Source organism: Podarcis pityusensis (assembly GCF_964106645.2).
Source record: "Podarcis pityusensis genome assembly, chromosome: 2".
Lineage (NCBI taxonomy): Eukaryota > Metazoa > Chordata > Lepidosauria > Squamata > Lacertidae > Podarcis > Podarcis pityusensis.
The window spans coordinates 107,659,696-107,682,484 of record NC_138029.1 but is presented as its reverse complement, the minus strand read 5'-3'; the positions used below and the strand labels follow the sequence as shown (position 1 = coordinate 107,682,484).

At 46.9% G+C, this 22,789-nt stretch overlaps 1 protein-coding gene and 1 long non-coding RNA gene across 3 annotated transcripts in view; one reads left to right on the top strand and one right to left on the bottom strand.

The window, feature by feature from the left end:
• LOC308470279 overlaps window positions 1-22,789 on the bottom strand; it is a 350,106-nt gene that overhangs the window by 256,223 nt on the left and 71,094 nt on the right. The gene's annotated exons all lie outside the window — the stretch shown is intronic.
• Window positions 867-22,486, top strand: LOC308469933 (SRSF protein kinase 3-like). 2 transcript variants are annotated; one of them, XM_080993051.1, is made up of 12 exons: window positions 867-1,486; window positions 5,450-5,556; window positions 7,130-7,238; window positions 7,578-7,665; window positions 8,285-8,374; window positions 9,862-9,966; window positions 12,224-12,386; window positions 13,472-13,557; window positions 16,002-16,109; window positions 17,299-17,368; window positions 17,466-17,558; window positions 20,085-22,486. In XM_080993051.1, the coding sequence occupies exons 2-12, from the start codon at window positions 5,511-5,513 to the stop codon at window positions 20,267-20,269; spliced, it is 1,143 nt and encodes a 380-aa protein (XP_080849177.1). In that variant the 5' UTR covers window positions 867-1,486; window positions 5,450-5,510; the 3' UTR covers window positions 20,270-22,486. The 2 variants fall into 2 exon arrangements, with proteins under 2 accessions (XP_080849177.1, XP_080849178.1); XM_080993052.1 differs by having other exon boundaries at window positions 905-1,486; window positions 12,233-12,386.

Here is a 22,789-nt window from a genome sequence, read left to right as displayed (position 1 = left end):
GGACACTGGCAAATTGCATAAAAGCAACGGCAAGTGACGAGGCCGTGTTGGTGACAGCGCAAGTATCATGGCACTGGTAAGCCTAGGAATTCAGGCGCAAGTTCTTCTGAGTTCATGAGGGCTTACTCCTAAGGTTGATCTTGGCTGAATTGCTGAGATCATCCGCAGGAGCCTTGTTTTTCATTCCCCGAGTTGGCGAGGCTCATTTAACAACAACAAGAAACTGAGACTTTCGTGGCATTGGCCCAGTCCTGTGGAACACCCTGCCAATTGAGATTCAGCAGGCTCCTTCTGTGCTAACTTCTAAGTGCCTCCTGGAAACATTTCTATTCTGCCAGGTCTAGGCAGACAATTAAGAACACATCTTTCCATAACAGCTGATTTCTGTTTTTAAATGGTTTTTTCTTATATGGTTTCTGTTGCTGTAAGCCTTTTTTGTGTGTGTGACAGCAGTATATGAATACTTTTATAAATAAACAAGGTAGCATGTATTGGTAATCTATAATTTCATTCATATACAGTGGTACCTCGGGTTACATACGCTTCAGGTTACAGACTCCGCTAACCCAAAAATAGTACCTCGGGTTAAGAACTTTGCTTCAGGATGAGAGCAGAAAACATGCTCTGGCGGCACGGTGGCAGCGGGAGGCCCCATTAGCTAAAGTGGTGCTTCAGGTTAGGAACAGACCTCCAGAAAGAATTAAGTTCTTAACCCGAGGTACCACTGTGTGTGTGTGTGTGTGTGTGTGTGTGTGTGTGTGTGTATGAATGATTGGTATGCTTATTAACACACAGCCAAAGTGGTGCTTCAGGTTAAGAACAGACCTCCAGAATGAATTAAGTTCTTAACCCAAGGTACCACTGTGTGTCTGTGTGTGTGTGTGTGTGTGTGAGAGAGAGAGAGAGAGAGAGAGAGAGAGAGAGAGAGAGAATGATTCGTATGCTTATTAACACACAGCCCTCTGCCTGCCCTGTGCTCAGGCATAAGTCTTTCCGAGTTCAGCGGGACTTACTCTTGTAGGTATAGGTCTGCGTTTTGCACAATGCAAAAGTTTGCATTTCCATCTCTGCAATCGGTCACTGCTGATCTATAAATATACACCCTGGAGATTCCGGGTTTTGCTGGGCAGAGATGGAGCCAGGAAAGTATTAGAGAGCATAGCAGGAAGCTATTCCAACAGGTGTAGGGTTGAAAAGGGATGGTAAAATGAGACCCTCCCAGCTGTCCCGGGGCCCGTGAACTGTTTCGAAGCACCGTGTGTTTCCACAGACTTCAGTGCGATCCAATCCCGACCCTCTATCCTCACCACAGCTATGCTGGGGGACTTGGGACTCCCTCCGCCTCCTTTCCAGCAACAGGGACTAAAAAGGGAAGCAGTGGGAGCTGGTTGGTCAAGTCTCCCCAGAGCTCAGAAGCCTGCAAGCTGCCTTTCCCCGGGCAAGTCCGGACCGATCTGGGCTGCTTAAGTCCTGAACCGCAACGAAGGTAAGTTTCATGCATTTTTAGGGAGGGATTGTATATGCAAGTCACTGTTGTTTGGCTCTGTAATTTTGCGAAGGGCACAGAAAGTAGGGGCAGGAAGTCCTGTGAGTGTTCAGAAACTCCCAGCTTGGGCACTGCTCTTGATCTCCAGACTCTTATATCACTAGCCAATGAAACTTTTAGATTGAATTGTAGAGTTGGAAGGGACCCTGAGAGTCATCTAGTCCAACCCCTGGGGATGCAGGAATCACAGCTAAAGCATCCATGACGGCCATCCAACCGCTGCATAAAAACCTCCAAGGAAGGAGAGTCCACAGACCTCCCACTGTCGAACAGCTCTTACTGTCAGAAAGTTCTTCCTGATGTTTGAATACAGTGGTACCTTGGGTTACAGACGCTTCAGGTTACAGACTCCGCTAACCCAGAAACAGTACCTCGGGTTAAGAACTTGGCTTCAGGATGAGAACAGAAATCGTGCGGCGGCGGTGCGGGAGCAGTGGGAGGCTCCATTAGCTAAAGTGGTACCTCAGGTTAAGAACAGTTTCAGGTTAAGAACAGACCTCTGGAACGAATTAAGTACTTAACCCAAGGTACCACTGTACTAGGGACATGGGTGGCGCTGTGGGTTAAACCACAGAGCCTAGGACTTGCCGATCAAAAGGTCGGCAGTTCGAATCCCTGCAACGGGGTGAGCTCCCGTTGCTCGGTCTCAGCTCCTGCCAACCTAGCAGTTTGAAATCACGTCAAAGTGCAAGTAGATAAATAGGTACCGCTCCGGCGGGAAGGTAAACAGTGTTTCCGTGCGCTGCTCTGGTTCGCCAGAAGCGGCTTAGTCATGCTGGCCACATGACCTGGAAGCTGGACGCCGGCTCCCTTGGCCAATAAAGTGAGATGAGCGCCACAACCCCAGAGTCGGCCACAACTGGACCTAATGGTCAGGGGTCCCTTTACCTTTACCTTTACCACTGTACTTGTCTTGAAAGAAAGGAGCATCCACAAACAAGCAGTGTTGGAAGGGTCAACACTTCCAACAGGTTGGTTTTTTGCAGGGGGGAAAATGCCCACATGACTATTAATGGGCAAACTTTTTAGTTCTGCAGAGCTCTTCATCAAGCTAGACTGTAAGTAAAGCGGGAAAGGGGGGGAGAGGAGGAAGAAAGCTGGCTGGTGGTGTTGTCCGTTTTGTCCCTCATGAACACGAGGTTGATTTGATTGCTGTGCTACCAGACAGGCTGAACTGGAATAATTATAACATTCACCTTGGACCAGATCTGTGCTAACATTGCAACTGCTAAAAAGGGTTTTCTACATGACGGGCGCACAGGGCTTCATCCTCCCAAAGGCTCTTGAAGCATTTGAACTGTGCAACTTGAAGGTGCGAAACCGTGAACGTGCGAGAACAGCCTCTCCTTTCTGCTCGCCTGGGGAAGGTGATCTGAGAGCTCCCAGCAGAAGGCCAGGCTAGCCTTTCAGCAGGGAAGCCTCTCTGGGCCTTTCCTTCCAATCCTCACTAATCCCATCTGAAAATCCAAGGAAGGGCAGCCAGGAAGCTGAGCTGTCAGCCTGGCCTTGGTCCAGCTCAGTGGAGTGCAGAAAGCAGAACGGGCATAGCTGCCCAGCCCAGGCCCAGTGCGCCCCCCCTGAAATAATCTCCGCCATGACCCTATCAGAAATGATAGGAATTCTCCTGCCAGGCCAACTCTCAGAATTCAAGGAGGCAGGAGCCCAGGAGGATTGGGAAGTCGTAACAGCTGGGGAAGAGAGAGGGAAGGATGAGGCTCAGTAGTCAGGGACTGCGGAGAGCCACTGCCAGTCAGTGTAGGTAGCAGCTCTGGGCTAGATGGGCCAATGATATAAGGCGGCAGGTACTCCCATCTCCTGCCTTCCTTCCACTTCCAGGTTCTGAACCAGCAAGCTCCTGCTCAGAGCCAACCAAATATTCATCCTCCTCTTGTCCAATACAACCAGTATTTCTATTACGATTACCCAATAAGGTAAAGGTAAAGGGACCCCTGACCATTAGGTCCAGTCGTGGCTGACTCTGGGGTTGCGGCGCTCATCTCGCTTTATTGGCTGAGGGAGCCAGCGTACAGCTTCCGGGTCATGTGGCCAGCATGACTAAGCCGCTTCTGGCAAACCAGAGCAGCGCACGGAAACGCCGTTTACCTTCCTGCCAGAGCAGTACCTATTTATCTACTTGCACTTTGACGTGCTTTCGAACTGCTAGGTTGGCAGGAGCAGGGACCGAGCAACGGGAGCTCACCCCGTCACGGGGATTTGAACCGCCAACCTTCTGATCAGCAAGCCCTAGGCTCTGTGGTTTAACCCACAGCGCCACCTGCGTCCCCTACGATTACCCAGTAGGCTTGTGTTATTTCTGCCAAATCATTTTTATTGATTTTTCCAAATGTTAATGAATCAACCGCAAATTGAAACAAATTTAATACAATTTTTCCAAAAATCGGCTTCCCGCAATCCGGTCTCGATGTGCCCATAATTTCCTCTTGTTGCTGCATTTGCCCCCCCCCCCCCCAGTTATTTCTAATTTGCATTCCATTCCCTATAATAAACCTTGCATTACATTTTTTTTGTTATTTTAACATTATCCTTAAGCATCAGCTATCATTATTATTATTATTATTTATTTCATTTCTGTACCGCTGTATATTTTAAAGAAAAAACTCAAATCTGTTTACCGCATATTAAAACATCAATAAAACCATCCAGAATCAAACATTTCTGAAGAAAGTAAAATATAGTGTATACAGTCAAAGCAACATAATTAACAGAAAACTAAAATATCATCTTAAAGATTTCTAAATAAAACATTACAAAGAAGGTCAACTACAGAATACATATTTAACATAAACAAAGTTAACCCAAAAAAATCTTAAACATTTCTGCCCCCAAAAATGCTAAGTGAAGTCAAATATAGAATGCACATTTAAAACAGCATAATTAACAAGAGAAAAGGGACGCGGGTGGCGCTGTGGGTTAAACCACAGAGCCTAGGACTTGCCGATCAGAAGGTCCGCGGTTCGAATCCCCGTGACGGGGTGAGCTCCTGTTGCTTGGTCCCTGCTCCTGCCAACCTAGCAGTTCGAAAGCACGTCAAAGTGCAAGTAGATAAATAGGTACCACTCCGGCGGGAAGGTAAATGGCGTTTCCGTGCGCTGCTCTGGTTCGCCAGAATCAGCTTAGTCATGCTGGCCACGTGACCCGGAAGCTGTATGCCGGCTCCCTCGGCCAATAAAGCGAGATGAGCGCCGTAACCCCAGAGTCGGCCACAACTGGACCTAATGCTCAGGGGTCCCTTTACCTTTACCTAAGAAGTCTCCAAGCAGCTAACAATCTCCTTTCCCTTCCTCCCCCACAACAAACACTCTGTGAGCTGAGTGAGGCTGAGAAACCTCAGAGAAGTGTAACTAGCCCAAGGTCACCCAGCAGCTGCATGTGGAGGAGCGGGGAAGCGAACCCGGTTCACCAGATTACGAGTCCATTGCTCCTAACCACTACACCACACTGGCTCTCTTCCCCAAATGCACTGTTTAATCAGATGAGCTGCAGCAACAACACAGACCAAGTTAATTGTGTGGGTTCTTTCAGGCCTCTCCTAAACAGATCAAAACTGGCACGTGCATTTCTCAAGACAACACGTCTATTGACTTCAGGTTTTCCTCATGCAATTGGTCCAGATCTTTAAAGCAGGGACAGGGAATCTGTGGTCCTCCAGATGTTCTTGGGCGCCAATTCCCATCATCCCTGATCACTGGCCTTGTTGGGCATTGGAGTCCTACGACTTCTGCAGATTCCCCCTCTCTGTGCTGTGGAACTGCAGAATTCCTCTGAATTATCACCTGACAAAAGTGGTCTTTGCAGTGATGGCTTAAGGCAGAGTTCTGTTCAGTTAGCTTGCAGCTTGAGGAGTAACTGTTGACTCCAGAATAAAAATGTTTCTGCCCTTAGATGTGAAGCCTCTTCAACCCCAGAGAATTCTGAGCATCCTTGAGAGAGCTGCACACCTGCTATGGATGGGTGTGAGTGGCAGGAGGAGGCCTTGGCCTCCTGCGCAGGTGAGTTGGGTGGCAGGCATGCGTCTTGCACCAAGCTGCCTCATTCATTCTGCCCAGACACTGAGGTCCAGTGCCGAGGGCCTTTTGGCTGTTCCCTCGCTGCGAGAAGCCAAGTTACATTGAACCAGGCAGAGGGCCTTCTCGGTAGTGGCGCCCGCCCTGTGGAACACCCTCCCACCAGATGTCAAAGAGAAAAATAACTACCAAACTTTAAGAAGACATCTGAAGGCAGCCCTGTTTAGGGAAGCTTTTAATGTTTAATAGGTTATTGTATTTTAGTGTTTTGTTGGAAGCCACTCAGATGGGCAGGGTATGTATGTATGTATGTATGTATAAATAAATAAATAAATATTAAATTTCTTTGTGACACTCAGCAACCCTCAAAGGAGGCTGTGGTCCTCACCCTCAAGACACAGCATCCAGCAAAAGGTTATCCAGAAAGCTTTATAGATGAGGGAAGATTTCTGGCTGCTAGTGAGATGGACAAATGGATCCAGAAAAGTCAGGGAACATAGACTGTGTGGAAGGGACCCCAATGGTCATCCAGTCCACCCCCCTGTGAATTGCAGCTGAAGAATGCAGGTTTGTCTCCTTTGAGGGTAGCTATCCTGTGGTGCTCTCAGATGTTGTTCGACTCCAACCCCATCATCCCTTGGCACTGGCCAGGCTGACGGGAGAGGAAGTCCAGCAATAACAAGAGGGCCACAGGTGAGCCACTCCACAATGTCCATATCGGCCTTCCCCCAAGACAGACTGTACACAGCTCCTATCGGTCCCAGACACATGACTGCACACCAGCTATTGCCATAGCTGTCAACTTTCAGATTTGAAAATAAGGGATCAGCAGCCTCAAAAATAAGGGATCAGCAGCCTCAAAAATAAGGGATCAGCAGCCTCAAAAATAAGGGATCAGCAGCCTCACCTGTCCTGGGGACAGTCTACGGGATATCTAACAATCCGGGATAGCAGTGGGAAGCAGCGGGAAACGGCGCTGGAATAAGCGAACTTCCTGCAAAAAAAGGGAAGGTTGACAGCTATGGCTATTGCTCCTAGCAAAGGAAAAAGAAGCTGGTCACAATTTTATAAAAACCAGCTTTTCCACCAGCAAAGGAGCCAGCATCACCAAACAGCTGTTGCAAGTTTTCTTCTTGAAATTTTCCCACCCCAAGTTGAACTATTAATTAAAAACTAATCTGTTGCCAGAAAAGTAATTTTCCTTTGGCACCATGCATATCTGGGCTGCTGCCCTATCGGCACCCTATTTTCTCTATTTTTTTGGGGGGGGGAGGTACAGAAATAGCTATTTCTTTGTCTTTCCATAAATCATACCCTGCTCCCTGGAATGGGAGAATATAGGTGTAATATATAAGATAGGGATGTTTTCGCCAGATTGCATAGTCCGCTATGCCTCTATGAACAGAATTGCAGGGAATCTCTCAAATACTTACCATCAGAGGCTTCACACCTTCCACTGTTCAGCCTTGGAAGATTTATACTATTGGCATGACCTGCAAAGCCTAAGTCTCTTGGTGTCTTTCATTAATGCCTGTTCATCCTCCCTCCCTTTGTGCAGAAGGTTACTATCCCGTGAGGAAAGGAGAGGTGTTCAATGGAAGGTACCACGTAGCACAGAATCTTGGGTGCGGCTACTTCTCGACAGTCTGGCTTTGCCAAGACTTGGGGTGAGTAAACAAAAACGGCCTGCTCCTAACTGCAGAAGCCAGTCATGTGGTAGGAACACATTCTGTTGGCTGAGGAAGGGCTGTGTTTTCATCCGGCCTTTCCTCAAGGGAGCTCAGGGCAGAGAACACAAGGCCCCTCCTGTCATTTATTCCTCACAACGACCTTGCAAAGTAGGCTGCTATATCGTGGGGGGTGGGAAAAGGAGTGCCTGGTCAACGATCTTCTGCTGACCGGGTGGAGAGGTTTGAACCCATCTTTGAAACAGCTGGAAGAGGGCTGCAAAACAGTTCGGAGCCCAGAGATTTGTTCTCGCTCTCAATCTATGCATCTTCTTTCAGGAAGAAGAGGTGCGTGGCTGTCAAAGTGCCCAAGGGAGGGGAGGATTTTGCTGAGGCAGCCTTGGATGAAGTCATGCTCCTTCGCTGTGTAGGTAACAAACCGCCAGTTGGGGGACCGGTGGCCCATTGGGACTGGTAGGGTGTAAGGCAGGAGGCCAACAGTAGGTGGCGACAGAGCCGACGGCAGACAGAGCCAACAGAACCAGCTGTGTTTCATCCTCTCCCCTGCTGAGTGCTACAAGGGGCAACACTGAGACGAGAGAGAGGGAAGCTGTTAGCTGGTACCATCCTCTGGACTGATAAACTAAGAAGGCTGATAGGTAGAGGCTGGAAGAGGACTGAGCTTAGTGGGACAAGTGCCCTGTTCGCCCTCCTGGACCAGCCTCCACTGCAAATCACCTCTTTTGTTCGAAAGCCCCTGAAGGTTATGACCCTTGAGACGCATATTTTTAGGGCACACCTAAAAAAATATTGCAAGCTGTATTAAACTGTTTTTAACACTGTGTTTTTAATCATGGTAACCAGCCTTGGGAGCTCAAGATAAAAGGTGTATAATTAATACTAGTACTACTAATGATGCCATTCCTACGTTAATGGGCCATTTCAAACACAGTTGGTACCTCCCCTAATCGCAAGCCATCCGGAGACTGTCGAAGGCCTCATAAAAGTAATTTGTGCACGTTTTTTATTTATTTATATTTCTGCAGGTGAACAGCAAGAGGAGGAAAGACCAAGCCAGCGACCGTGTCATCCACTTCCTGGACGATTTCAAAATGATTGGAGACAATGGCTTCCATATCCTTTGGTTGGTAGATAATGCACCAGGAGGGCACAAAAAGATGGACAGGGCAATGCTATTAAATATTGGACATTTCCACTGATATTGTACTAACCTGTGGCCTAACACACCCAGCTGTCCTTAACGGAATTCGCTATAATCACCATCATCATTACAGTCAAACCTCGGTTCCCAAATGCCTCCGTTTTGGAACGTTTTGGCTCCCAAACGCCGAAAACCCAGAAGGAAGTGTTCCGGTTTTCAAACATTTTTAGGAAGCCAAACATCCAGTGTGGCTTCTGCTTGAGTACAGGAAGCTCCTGCAGCCAATAGGAAGCTGTGCCTCGGTTGTTGAACATTTCGGAAGCTGAACAGCCTTCCAGAATAGATTATGTTCGAGAACCGAGGTTTGACTGTATTTTATATGCTGCCCATCTGACGGGGTTGCCTCAGCCACTCTGGGTGGCTTCCAACAAATTAAAAACATTAAGCACAGTGAAGCATCAAACATTCAAATTTCCTATACAGAGCTGCCTTCAGTTGTCTTCTAAAAGTCAGGTAGTTGTTTATTTCCTTGACATCTGCTGGGAGGGCGTTCCACAGGGAAGGCACCACCACTGAGGAAGGCCCTCTGCCTGGTTCCCTGTAACCTCATTTCTCACAGTGAGGGAACCGCCAGAAGGCCCTCAAAGCTGGACCTCAGTGTCCAGGCCGAATGATGGGGGTGGAGGCTCTCCTTCTGGTATACTGAGCCGAAACCGTTTAGGGCTCTAGGTCAGCACCAACACTTTGATTTGTGCTCAGAAACATACTGGGAGCCAATGAAGATCTTTTAGGACTAGTGTTATATTGTTCCTGGCAGCCGCTTCTGAATTAGCTGTAGTTTCCGAGTCACCTTCAAAGGTAGCCCCACGTAGAGCGCATTGCAGTAGTCCAAGCGGGAGATAACTAGAGCATGCACCACTCTGGTAGGACAGTCCGTGGGCAGATAGGGTCTCAGCCTGCGTACCAGGTGGAGCTGGTAGACAGCTGCCCTGGACACGGAATTGACCTTTGCCTCCATGGACAGCTGTGAGTCCAAAATGACTCCCAGGCTGCACACCTGGTCCTTCAGGGGCACAGTTACCCCATTCAGGACCAGGGAATCCCCCACACCTGCCTGCCCTCTGTCCACCCCAAAACAGTACTTATGTCTTGTCAGGATTCAGCCTCAGTCTGCCATCTTCTAACTGCCTCTAGACACTCACACAGGACCTTCACCGCCTTCACTGGTTCTGATTTAAAGGAGAGGTAGAGCTGGGTATCATCTGCATACTGGTGAACTCCCAGCCCAAACCCCCTGATGATCTCTCCCAGTTAACTTTCCTTGTGGGACACAGTTCTCAGGAAGCTATTTCTCACATCCTCCACTCCCTCTACATGAGACCTTGAGGAGCTGCCGCTGGAGTGAACCGAATTCCAGCAGTTTCCCAGTTACTGAATCCCTGACAGTATCTCCTCCCACATGTGTGCTTAGTGTTTGAGCTGCTGGGGCCTTCTCTGCAGTCTCTGCTGAGCAGCCAAGGAGTCCAGGGCCTCCCGTTACCCTTTGTGAAGAAAGCAACACAACAGGTAAGTACAGGATTACCTGGAGAGCTGAGCCAGGCAGAATCAGGGCTTGCCAAGATGCACCAAGGCAGTTGCTGTGGGGATATTTCTCAGGCGGTAGTTGCAGCAAAGGATGCATTGGGTGGGTGGAGGGGAGAACACTTCGTGGCCCTGGCCTCACCGAAATCCATGCACTTAATATAAATTCATGCATCTTCCCATTCAGATGTATGGGCAGAGTTGGCTGGTTCTCATTGGGATTGGTAGGGCAGAAGGCAGGGAGTCTGACAGCAGGTGGCGCCACAGTCAACAACAGCTCCAGTCATAAAAAGGTAAAGGTAAAGGACCCCTGACAGTTAAGTCCAGTTGCGGACGACTCTGGGGTTGTGGTGCTCATCTCGCTTTACAGGCTGAGGGAGCCAGTGTTTGTCCGCAGACAGTTTTTCCAGGTCATGTGGCCAGCATGACTAAGCCGCTTGTGGCGCAACGGAACACTAAAACCAGAGCAGTGCACGGAAATCCCGTTTACCTTCCCGTTGGAGTGGTACCTATTTATCTACTTGCACTATTTGGCGTGCTTTCGAACTGCTATCCTCCCTGCTAAGTCATACAAGGGCAACACTGAAAATGAGGAAGGTGACAGGCAGCGCGGAGGGAAGGATGACACAGGTGGGACTGTGACCCAAATGTCCCCATGGAGCAGCCTCCACGGATGCTGGGCAAGTTTCTCCCTTTGCATAAAACCCTGGAGGCCTGCAGAAGAGGCTGCTTGAGTCCCTGGCACATCGCCCTCCCGGGTCACGTGCAACATTGGTAAGCAACCCTGGCACCTAAGTGTTTCTGCGCATGTGCAGAATTTTCTTCCGGAATAAGAGACTTCACAAGGCCAATCCGGAGGTCTCCCATACTTCCTGCCAATCACAGGCGGTCAACGCTACACCCTCCTTTTCCTTCCTGAGGTGTGAGCACATCCAGTCCATGACAGATTTTTCTTAAGGCTAAGACCTACCCGTACTGTAGCGGCAAATTCAGAAGTGCAGGACCTCTTCATGACAGCCACAGCCACACACCCTTCTAAGATGATACAATACAGTCGTACCTCTTGTTACGTTTGCTTCAGGTTAAATCTTTTCAGGTTGCGTCCCGCGGCGACCCGGAAGTACCAGAAAGGGTTACTTCTGGGTTTCGCTGCTCGCGCATGCACGGATGCTCAAAATGATGTCGCGCGCATGCGCAGAAGTGGTGAATCGCAACCTGTCAAACGCACAGATGCGGGTTGCGTTCTGCTCATGTTGCGAACCGGGCTCCGGAACGGATCCCGTTTGCAACCAGAGGTACGGCTGTAATCTTTTAATTATACAATAATAATACTCACGGATGCATTGCAGCGACTAATGCAAATCTCAAGGTGTTGCCTTTTAGCTACTTCTGCTTACTTTCTGTGCACATACATGGCAACTGATTTGGAGATACTCTTTCGGAGTGACTCGCGTTTTGTACATTACGGAGTTTGCACAGCATTCCCTTGAAACAGAAGCCCCTTGTGTTCCTTGTTGTTGTTTATTGTCATTTAGTCGTGTCTGACTCTTTGTGACCCCATGGACCAGAGCATGTCAGGCACTCCTGTCTTCCACTGCCTCCTGCAGTTTGGTCAAACTCATGCTGGTAGCTTCGAGAACACTGTCCAACCATCTCGTCCTCTGTCGTCCCCTTCTCCTTGTGCCCTCCATCTTTCCCAACATCAGGGTCTTTTCCAGGGAGTCTTCTCTTCTCATGAGGTGGCCAAAGTATTGGAGCCTCAGCTTCACGATCTGTCCTTCCAGTGAGCACTCAGGGCTGATTTCCTGAAGAATGGAGAGGTTTGATCTTCTTGCAGTCCATGGGACTCTCAAGAGTCTCCTCCAGCACCAGAATTCAAAAGCATCAATTCTTCGGCGATCAGCCTTCTTTATGGTCCAGTTTTGGAGCATACAAAGCAACTCCACTCCATGTTCTTTCCACATGCCTTCTCCAGAGTGACCCCAGAAGCCGATCCTCCTAGGCTGACTCACCTTCCCTTTGACCCTGATGAGCCCCAATCAGATTGGACGGCTCTAGGGTGCTGGAGACAGGGACCCTGCTGCAGAAATAGATATGGGTCTTCGATCTCCATACCCCCGTGCCTCTGAGCCCCGCTCCCAGCTCTGGAGTTTCTCCTTTATGCTCTTCAATACCGCAAAAATATAAAGCGCAGTACACATTGAACAGCTTTGGGCCACTGATTGCCTCTGCTTCGCGGCAGGTTCTCCAGGGCTTGCATTTCTTGCACAAGGAGTGTCGCATCATCCATGCAGACATCAAACCGGAGAACATCCTGCTCTCCGTGGCGGAAGGGAGCCTGCAGGCGCTTCTCCACAAGGTGGCTTTCCAGGAACACGGCGCAGGAGCCGAGCCCAAGAGGCCAGGTAGGCCGCGCAGGAGAAAAGGCCGCAGAGTTTGTTTGGAAGGGGAGAGCACCTCCACCCAGGAACTTGGAGGAATCTCTCTTTGGGCACTTCAGGCCAGAGGTGGGGAACAATTTTTCTTAGATCAAGGGCTGCAGCCCCTTGTGGGTTAACTTCTGGAGCCGCATGCTGGTGGTGGGCAGGGCCTAGGGTTGCCAACTCAGGAGACGGAGGTTAATTGGGAGAGTGTGACAATGCCTATGCCATACTCTCCAGCATTTCTCTAATGAAACTAGGGATATCCTATTCAATAATAATAATAATAATAATAATAATAATAATAATAATAATATCATTTATACAGTGGTACCTTGGGTTACATACGCTTCAGGTTACATACGCTTCAGGTTACAGACTCTGCTAACCCAGAAATAGTGCCTCAGGTTAAGAACTTTGCTTCAGGGTGAGAACAGAAATCGCGTGGCAGCAGCGGGAGGCCCCATTAGCTAAAGTGGTGCTTCAGGTTAAGAACAGTTTCAGGTTAAGAATGGACCTCCGGAATGAATTAAGTATGTAATCAGAGGTACCACTGTACCCTGTCCATCTGAGTGGGTTGCCTTAGCCACTCTGGGCAGCTTCCAACCTATACAGAAACATAGCAAAACATTAAACATTAAAAAAAAACCTTCCTTGCCTTCTAAAGGTTGTATAGTTACTTATCTCCTTGGCTTCGGGGGGGTCGCATGACTCCATACCCTCCAACGTTTCTCTGGTGAAAACAGGGACGTCCTAAGGAAAAGCAAGACTTTCTGGGATCAAATCAGAAACCATAAATCCGGGACAGCTTCTGTAAATCCGGGACTGTCTCTGGAAAATAGGGATACTTGGAGGGTCTGCTGTGCTATAATTTGCAGCTGACTCCTGCTGGGATGAAGTTTGCAAGATACATTTACAGTCTTCTTTCGGAATTGGTTTCCATCGGGATGAGATGTCACGCTGCTGATGTTGGATCAGGGCTGGTGTGAAATACAGGTGCCATAAGGGATATATAACCTATGGTATTCTATCGCCTCCAGAGCTTATTTCCTTGTGTTTGTTCCATCCAGAGGAGGACGTGGCTGCTGTCCTGGATTGCTGCAACCTCATGAAATTGGGAGTGAAAATTGCGGACCTGGGAAGCGCATGCTGGACGGTGAGTCTATGACAGCAAACCCACCCGTCCCTTTTCTGCCATCGTTGCTTGTTAGTACATTGCTCTCCATTGAAGTGCGCCAGGGAGGGCATCACCCCATGGCTGGCTAGTTAATCTTTTTGACAAGACTGCCACAGGTAGTAAGGATGGAGGGGAAATCCGTCAGTTCGCACTTAAAGGTGAACACACCCAATTTGTACTTTCCACAACAACACTCAAACTGAAGCAGAGCCTTGCTTCAAAATTTGCACTTCTCCAAATCTTGTGCAGTTTTCCAGCCAAGTCATGTGTACCCCCCGCCAAAAAAATGCATATATTAGTGTCAAGCGTGCATAAAAGTTCATAATGTACAAAACCGCATTATATTTCAGGAAATTGCTTGCAAAAAAATAATGTATATCGGGGAATACCTTCACAGGAATGTGTGTGTAGGAGAAACACGTATAAAAATGCTGATGACTTTTTAATGAGGAGCTTCCTTTTTAAAAAAAAAATCACAAACTACTATGGAAGCTGGAAAAAAATAATACATTTTTATTCGATCTTCAATTTTAAAAATCCAATTACAATTGGAAAAATGAGAAACTAAAATTTGGCAGAGGCACCTGTCCCCTTGCCACAAGCCAAGAACAAAATACAAGAGCTTTCTGCCCTAGGCTGTGCTGTGGGTGGTTTTCCCCTGGTCTTTTAAGCTGGGGGAAAGGCAGCAGTGAACATAGGGACAGGTGTGAATATGTAATAAAATCCCTGCTGGCTCTGTCTAAATACCCCTCTAATCCAGCATTCCCTTTCGCCCACTGGACTATCAGATGCCACCAAGTTGAGCAGGAAGGCAGCGCCATAGCTCAGTCAATACAGCATAAAACTCTTAATCTCAGGGCTGTGGGTTTGAGTCCCACATGGGGCCAAAGATTCCTACATCACAGGGGGTTGGACGAGATGACCCCCATGGTCCCTTCCAACCCCACAATTCTATTATTATAATTCTAAGCAGTGCTTTTTTCTGGGGGATGCGGGGGGGGGGGGTACACATACCCCCAAAACGTTTTGTGAATCTAAGTTTGGCCTCATTGAGGGACAGTACAGTGGTGCCTCGGGTTACAGACGCTTCAGGTTACAGACGCTTCAGGTTACAGACTCCGCTAACCCAGAAATAGTACCTCAGATTAAGAACTTTGCTTCAGGATGAGAACAGAAATCACAAGGCGGCAGTGGGAGGCCCCATTGGCTAAAGTGGTACCTCAGGTTAAGAACAGTTTCAGGTTAAGAACGGACCTCCAGAACGAATCAAGTTCTTAACCCAAGGTACCACTGTATTTCAATCTGAGTAGGAAAATGAGAGTACCCCTAAATAAATAAAAAATCTTTTTTTTAAGAAAAAAAGCACTGATTCTAAGGCAAAAGACCTCTCCACCTATTGTTGCCCCCCCCCAGCTGCTATATTTGGAGGTATACCTCCTCTGAACAGTACAAACCTAACCATGTCCTATTGATTGCAGTGGGGCTTACTCCCAGATCTGCATTAATAATAATAATAATAATAATAATAATAATAATAATAATAATAATTTATTTATATCCCGCCCTCCCCATCCGAAGCCGGGCTCAGGGCGGTTAACAACAATAAAATAATACAACATTCTAAAATCAGTTCATTATAAAAATAATTCAAATCAAATTAATGGCAACCATTGGGCTAGAGTTCTGTGAAGACTGCCAAAGGAGGGAGTCAGGCTGATAATAAAAAAAAATTATTTTTACTTATATTTATATATAAATATTTTATTTATATATATTATTTATATTTATATATAATATATTTATATATAATATATTTATATTTATATATAATAAACATTCTCTTAAACCAAAAAGGCCCCGACACTCGCAGGGAAGATTCTTTGAGCCCCTGATAATTGGAGTTTCTCCCTTTGAATCTCCCATGGCCATGCTTACAGGCCTTCCTTATGCGCCCGCTTGACTGCTTCGATTGGTGGAAATGGCACTGCCGCAGAATACCCATCCCACATTTATAATAACCCATTAGTTTAGTGTGGCCCTTTGGAACTCCCTGCCTGTTGATAATCAAGCAGGCACCTTCGCTGGATTATTTCCGGCACCTGCTAAAAACGTTCTTCTTTTGGTGCTTAGAAAAGCTGGTGTGAATTTTAATATGCTTTAGTCTTTTAACCTCTTGTGTCTTTTAACACATTGCAATCCTTTCCTGGTCTTACGGTTTTATCTGTTTGTAAATCAAGGGTGGTTTTGTTTTTCTTTTTTTGCTATCAAGCAGTGTTTAAATCTTATGAAATGAATCAACAAATAAAATAATCCTGCCCAGTGTTATTCCCTTAAGGATCTGCCGCTGTTTTACGCCGCCTGCCTACCCAAAAGTACATTTGGGCCATCTACTCTCACTCAGCCCGTTGTCCCTTCTGTTCCAGTACAAGCCCTTTTCCAAGAAGATCCAGACCCAGCCCTACAGAGCCCTGGAGGTCCTCCTCGGATTAGATTACGGCACCCCAGCGGATATCTGGAGCACAGCGTGCCTGGTAAGGAATTGTTATGTACTGAAGTACTGATCCTGGGCCAGCAGGGGGATACTGTAGATAGTTTTCACTCAGGTCCACGTATGCAAATAAGGGATCGAAAGTGACGTTCAGTGATTGGATAGTTACAGAAAGTGGTTACTGTTGCGTTGTAGTGGAGCTCTATATAAGCAGGCTGGCTGAACCCTTCAGTTCAGTTCTGTTCTGGCCTGTGAATAAACAAGAGCTGTCTGAAAAATTGCTGTGCCGTCTGATATGTTCACCCACAACTTAACAGGAATGTTCCTTCAGCAATGGCACTGCTGCTGCTGCTGCTTCTTCTTGCCTTTAGAATCGCAACCATCTATTCATATGAACTGATAGCCTTGGGGTTCCTCCCAATGCCCTTTTCGCTCAGCGTTCACCCTAATCTGTTTGCACAAATCTTAAACAGTGTTTACGATTATGTCCACCCTTTATTGAGCATTTGTTCCGGTTTGTTTCTGGAGTGGTTCTATGACAATGAGCAGTCATCCTGCCTTCACCCTGATTTGCTTGCGGGGTGTTTACATGTCTTCCCGTTCACCATTCATTCACCCCACACTTTGCAATGCATTTCTTAATCGCTCCGCAAGCTGCAAAAAAGGTGCGCTTTATCTGTGGATTTGTTGTGCTGAGGCGATGGAGCACTTCAATCCACTTTAAATGTGCAACCCTAAATTTGTGGCATGCGCTGGAATCCCTCCTGTAAAATAGTCTGGAGGCACCTTTGGGATTGAGCATAGCTGGATTTCACCCTAGACTCCTGCGTGTCTCTACTTCTTGTGAAAACGTTTCAGAGACGTAAGATGGATATTTTAATATTTATAGTCCTTCGGATCAAACTGCTAAGTGTATTGTAAAAACAAAAATATTTACAGTGGTACCTCGGGTTACATACGCTTCAGGTTACAGACTCCGCTAACCCAAAAATAGTACCTCGGGTTAAGAACTTTGCTTCAGGATGAGAATAGAAATCGTGTTCCGGCGGCACAGCGGCAGCAGGAGGCCCCATTAGCTAAAGTGGTGCTTCAGGTTAAGAACAGTTTCAGGTTAAGAACAGACCTCCGGAACGAATTAAGTACTTAACCCGAGGTACCACTGTATTGACTATACGAATTGGCTCGCGGTGGACTTACTCGGGGTGTGTGTGTGTGTGTGTGTCATCCTGCAGGCTTTTGAACTGGCCACTGGAGACCGTCTATTTGATCCCCAGGCTGGGCAGTATTTTTCCAGAGATGATGGTAGGTCAGAGTCCAGCCTGTCTTCTTAAACTCCATTTGATAGGAGAAAGCGTACAGTAAAGCATCTAACTTTGCTCCCCCCCCCCCCCCATTTCAGATCACGTGGTTCGGATTATCGAACTCCTGGGCAGAATCCCACCTAAAGTTGCTTTGTTCTGGAAGCGGGCGACAACATTCTTCAACAGGCAAGGTGAGACTGCGGGAGTTGGAGATAAGAGCAGAGGTCCAGTGGGAGGAGTTGGTGGGGAGTCAGAAGGTCTGTTACTATTTCTGCAGCGAGCTTTTCAGAAGTCTTCTCACCTTTAGTGCTGGTTGAGCCAATCAGAGTGAAAAGGGGTAAGTCAGTCACAGAGGATCGGCTCCTAGAGTCGTTTTGGAAGAACGCGAAGGAGTAGTTAGATAATTAGATACAGTGGTACCTCAGGTTAAGTACTTAATTCGTTCTGGAGGTCCGTACTTAACCTGAAACTGTTCTTAACCTGAAGCACCACTTTAGCTAATGGGGCCTCCTGCTGCCGCCGTGCCGCCAGAGCACGATTTCTGTTCTCATCCTGAAGCAAAGTTCTTAACCTGAAGCACTATTTCTGGGTTAGCGGAGTCTTTAACCTGAAGAGTATGTAACCTGAAGCGTATGTAACCTGTGGTACCACAGTAATTTATTACGGTCAAAGACCAGCTCACATAACACAATAAAAACAGCGTTCATAAAGATAAAATATACAATTGGAACAGATTGCAGCAATAGCTCATGAGTTAAAATTGAGATATATACATACACCCGTACAACTGAGATTTGGGCTACCATAAAAAATTGCCCCTGAGGCGCCCCAAAGGGCAACTTAAGCATTTCCCTAGTAAGCTATTTTATTCTAGAGGATGATCTGTGCCTACAAATCTGGGCGCAGAATCTGGCTACTAGTCAGGTCGTCTTATGATCTTTGCCTAAGAGGAGAAAATTAAGTTTAGACTTGTCTGAAAGATCAGCAAGCCTCTTCAGCAAAGGATCAATGGTGTCTCTACGAATCTCAACATAAAAAGGACATATAAAAAATATATGTTTGAGGCTTCCTATTTCCTCTAATGGGCAGGCGCAAAGTCTCGAAGGAGTAGTTATTAATCCTCCAAAGCTAGGAATTTAGAAGCACTCAAAACACAAGGTGCTTCAATTTTCAAGTGAAAAAGTGTGGAAGTTAATGCTAAGTACAGTGGAACTTCCAAGGAAAAAAACAACCTAAGTAACTCCAAAAGAATATACTGCAGCACTCCATATCATTTGCCCATGGATGGGCAAAGTGTTGGTGCTTTAAAGCCCTAAACGGCCTCGGCCCTGTATACCTGAAGGAGCATCTCCACCCCCATCGTTCAGCCCGGACACTGAGGTCCAGCTCTGTGGGCCTTCTGGCAGTTCCCTCACTGGGAGAAGTGAGGTTACAGGAAACCAGGCAGAGGGCCTTCTCGGTGGTGGCGCCCGCCCTGTGGAACACCCTCCCATCAGATGTCAAGGAAATAAACAACTATCTGACTTTTAGAAGACATCTGAAGGCAGCCCTGTTTAGGGAAGTTTTTAATGTTTGATGTTTTATTCTGCTTTTAATGTTCTGTTGGGAGCTGCCCAAAGGGGCTAGGGAAACCCAGCCAGGTGGGTGGGGTAGAAATGATAAAATTATATTATTATCATTATCATTATTATGCACAGAAAATAGTAGATCTAGCTGAAAGGCAACACATGGCGATCTGCAGTGATGTTTGCAATGCGTGCCTAATTTTAAGATGATTGTATTATCCTCGAAGGTTGTATCATTTTAGAAGGGGTTGTGGCTGTGAGGGGGAGTGTCTGTGGCTGTCATGAAGGGACTTTTCGCTTCTGAATTTGGCCCTACGCTATTGCATAGGAAGCACTGCAAATGCAAAGGATTGCCTTTGCACAGCCAGGCCCAAGTCCGGTGTGAAATTCTGCACTTGCCTGGTGCAATTGCAAAAGATAAATTTGTAAAGGAAAAATGCAATAGACTCATCCACAGGTGCCAGCTCCAGGGCACTCACAACACGGGAGTCCAATGCAACTTCCAGTTTCTCGTGAAGCGGTGCCGCACCGCAGATGCAACATGACGTCATGGGAAGCCATAATCTTGGCCCAAGTCAGTGTCCCTTTGTGGCGATCACACAGGGTCCCCGGACGTTTGACGGTCTATTGATCCCTGTGCCACCACTGTGATTGCTTTCTTCGCTGCCACCACCCCGTATCTCACAGGGACACACGGAGTCCAGACAGTTGTTAACATTAACAAATAATCAAGTTTATTTTTAAATGCAGGAACAAGCTTATGGTTTCAGTTATTTTTTCTTGGCAGTTTCTTAATCTTAGTTTCTATACTGTCCTATTCGTTCCTAACAACTTCAAACTGATTATCCCAACTATCTACCTGACTCCACCTAACAATTCCTCTCACTCTCTCACCACACAACTCGACCAACCCACAGATTTATATCCTCCCTCTTCCTTCTCCAACTCCCAACTCTCAACTGACTTCCAAAAAACACTAACTCTTAACTCCTCCTATCAGTTTCCACTGGCCAATCACATCACACTCATTTTAACCCTTTCCTTATGACCCACCTAGGAGGCAAACGCCACACCCTGCCCTTGTCCCCAGGAAGAATCTAACAGGTTTCCGGAACATGACTGCGGCTACTTTTTTCCTCTCTCCTTTGGCAGGTGCTCTCCTGAGAATGTCCTGGCTGTCTCCCTATGACCTCTACCATATCCTCACAGATAAATACAGCTGGCCCAAGCATCAGGCATCTTCGCTTACCAGTTTTCTCCTACCTATGCTGGAATATGCCCCAGAAAGGAGGGCAGCAGCTGACAGATGTCTTCAGCATCCTTGGCTCAATACCTAGCGCAGGCTTGGTCTGATCCTGCTGCTCTCTCCGCCAGGATGGTTTAGAAGTAGGGCATGCTCACAAAGGAATCTTAGGGGCAGACTAGGCATGAATTAAATTAAAGTGCATGGGTTTTTCTGTTAGTTAAGCAAGCAGGGGTCTGGCGGACAAGGGAACACCGGGGAGTACAGCTCTGGGATTTTTCTCGGAGTGGGAGTGATGACCTCATCTACAAGAGAGGCAGGGTAATTGACAGGCTCTCCTTGCTCTGGAAAGTGAATGAGGTGATAACGAGGCTTTCAAGTTTCACTAGAGAATAGAGGAAGTCAGAAGTTGAGAGCAGCTTATATAATAGATTGACACCTGCTTAAAACAACAACAACAACAACTCCTTGGGGATGTGGCTATCTAGGGACTGTCACGATGAGCTACTGAACTTCAACAGCCCCGGCCTCAAAGAAGCCTAAGTAGCCCGGGACCATACAGGGTGCAGAGGGGTAGTTCAACTATTTCACTCCCTGCCAATTGAACACAAAACAACTCTCCAAGGCTGCTATTTGCATCCCTTGGAATGCAAGTGGATCCTTTGGAGGGGCAAATTTAGCTGGGAGAGAGAATTTAATTCTTCCCACCCTCACGAGTGCCAGATCTGCTTATGTAACCAAACGCATGCACCTTAATTGTATTGATGAAGTCAACATCATGCTTAGTGTGGCTGCCCTTCGTCTTGGATGGATGAGGCTCTTGAAGCCCGTCTCACAAGAGCAAATGGTCATGGTTTAACTCTGGATATGTCTCCTCTTAATCCACCTTGGCAAACCAGTTTTACAGGGTGAAGACCGGTGTAACGTAAGACAAAAGGCAGGTCCCTCCTCTGCCATGGGGTGAGCCTCCTGGCTTCACAATGGAAATGACAGGTGTCTATACCTGGATATTGGCCACACGCATTTCAGGCAAGCTGCTCCCCTTAATTTCTCCACGTTTGCATTTATGCATTCGTGACTTTTGCTGCCGTGGTTTTAGAAGAGCAGATTTTTCTCTGGGGACTGGGATCCGGCTTCGGAGTGACATCATGGATGGGCAAGCCAATCAGCGTCAGGTACAGGTTAGGAGACCTTCTGCTTCAAACTTGCAGGTATATATATATATATATATATATATATATCGCAGAACTGCAGCAGAGAGAGGAAGGAGACGCTTGTGAGGATGATTCCTAGGGTGGCCGCATATACATCACCCAAAAAGAGACAGCACAGATTTGCATTAAATTGGCATGTGCCAATTCATATGTATAGGTGCACATTTAGAAAATAATTATAATCATTTAAATAGAACTGCAATACAACTCCCTGGTAGAGAAAAAGACTGTGACCAGGTTACCTGTGTACCTGCTCAGTCTGTTACCTAGTTGGTGGAGAAACGCCAGGGCCTTTGCTCTCTTTTCTTACGGTTCTTTATCACTGAGCCACACCTGGACTAGACAGACCTTCATTTAGAAGACTCCTTCAAATAGAGGATTGTCCCCTGTAAAGTAGGAGACACAGTTGCCACCGGAGTGCTTTGGAAACAGAGGTTTCTCTGCTTTAGAAACATCGTCTGGGTTCACCCAGTCCTTTCTGCGCCTGATGATTTTGCAGGATTTTAAGCAGAAATCTTGAGAGTCTCGCACATTTCATACCTCATCCTGAGTTGGTTGGTGCGCCAATTCCACCCTCTTAATGTGAAATTGAGTGTCTAATAAGAACAAGCAGTAGTAACCATTTTCATGATGTTCCATCTATTTATCTAGATGAATGTTTCAGCCCATCCATTTACCCATGTTACAAAATTCAAAGCTGTTTTCCCCTCACCCACTTTTAAGAATTTTGTGAACATGTGCACACCCGTTCATCACCCCACCCCCGCCACTAGACACCTTTGTTGGTTTTTGACTTTTGAGGGATCTGTACCGCTTGATCTCACAGAGATGTCTTAAGGTCCCCCTACGCCACCTTTGATATTGACACACCTCATCAGCAAAATTATTGTTTGCCTGTGTTCGTAGGGGCCCGTGTATAACTTGATTTTTTTATTTAAAAAAATTTAAATACCGCAACCACAATGAATGGCCTGCTAATCTGAAGAAGATGGAACTGTGTGTTTTCGTGCAGGAAACAAGCAAAGAACAGAATGCAATCATACAGAAAAGATCATGACTGGTTTAAACAAAATAAAATTTAATGGAATTGTAGCAAAGGATGCATTGGTGTAAATATATGTAACTCTGGTTCCATTCTTTCACTTTTTGCAAAATTGGCCAAAATTCTTAAACCGAACGGTTACATGCAGAAAACTCCTCACGGTGGAAAGTCAAGAGTCCTCCTTGTTGCTGCTGCTGCAGCAGCAAGTGGAATTGAGCCTAGGAAGCTGACTTCTACTGAGAACCATCTTGCCAGCCAGCTCAGGACTGTTGACACCAGTGTTCTTCAGCCTCATGTCTCCATATGTGGTTGGACTCCAACTCCCATCATTCCTTGTTAGTTTGGGAATGATGGGAGT

Bases quoted from the DNA above. Each gene is read 5' to 3' on its own strand.
- LOC308469933 (XM_080993051.1), top strand. From the start codon at position 5,511: ATGGATGGGTGTGAGTGGCAGGAGGAGGCCTTGGCCTCCTGCGCAG. The intron at 12,387-13,471 runs GTAGGCCGCGCA...TGTTCCATCCAG, and splicing joins AGCCGAGCCCAAGAGGCCAG to AGGAGGACGTGGCTGCTGTC. The intron at 17,559-20,084 runs GTGAGACTGCGG...CTCCTTTGGCAG, and splicing joins AACATTCTTCAACAGGCAAG to GTGCTCTCCTGAGAATGTCC.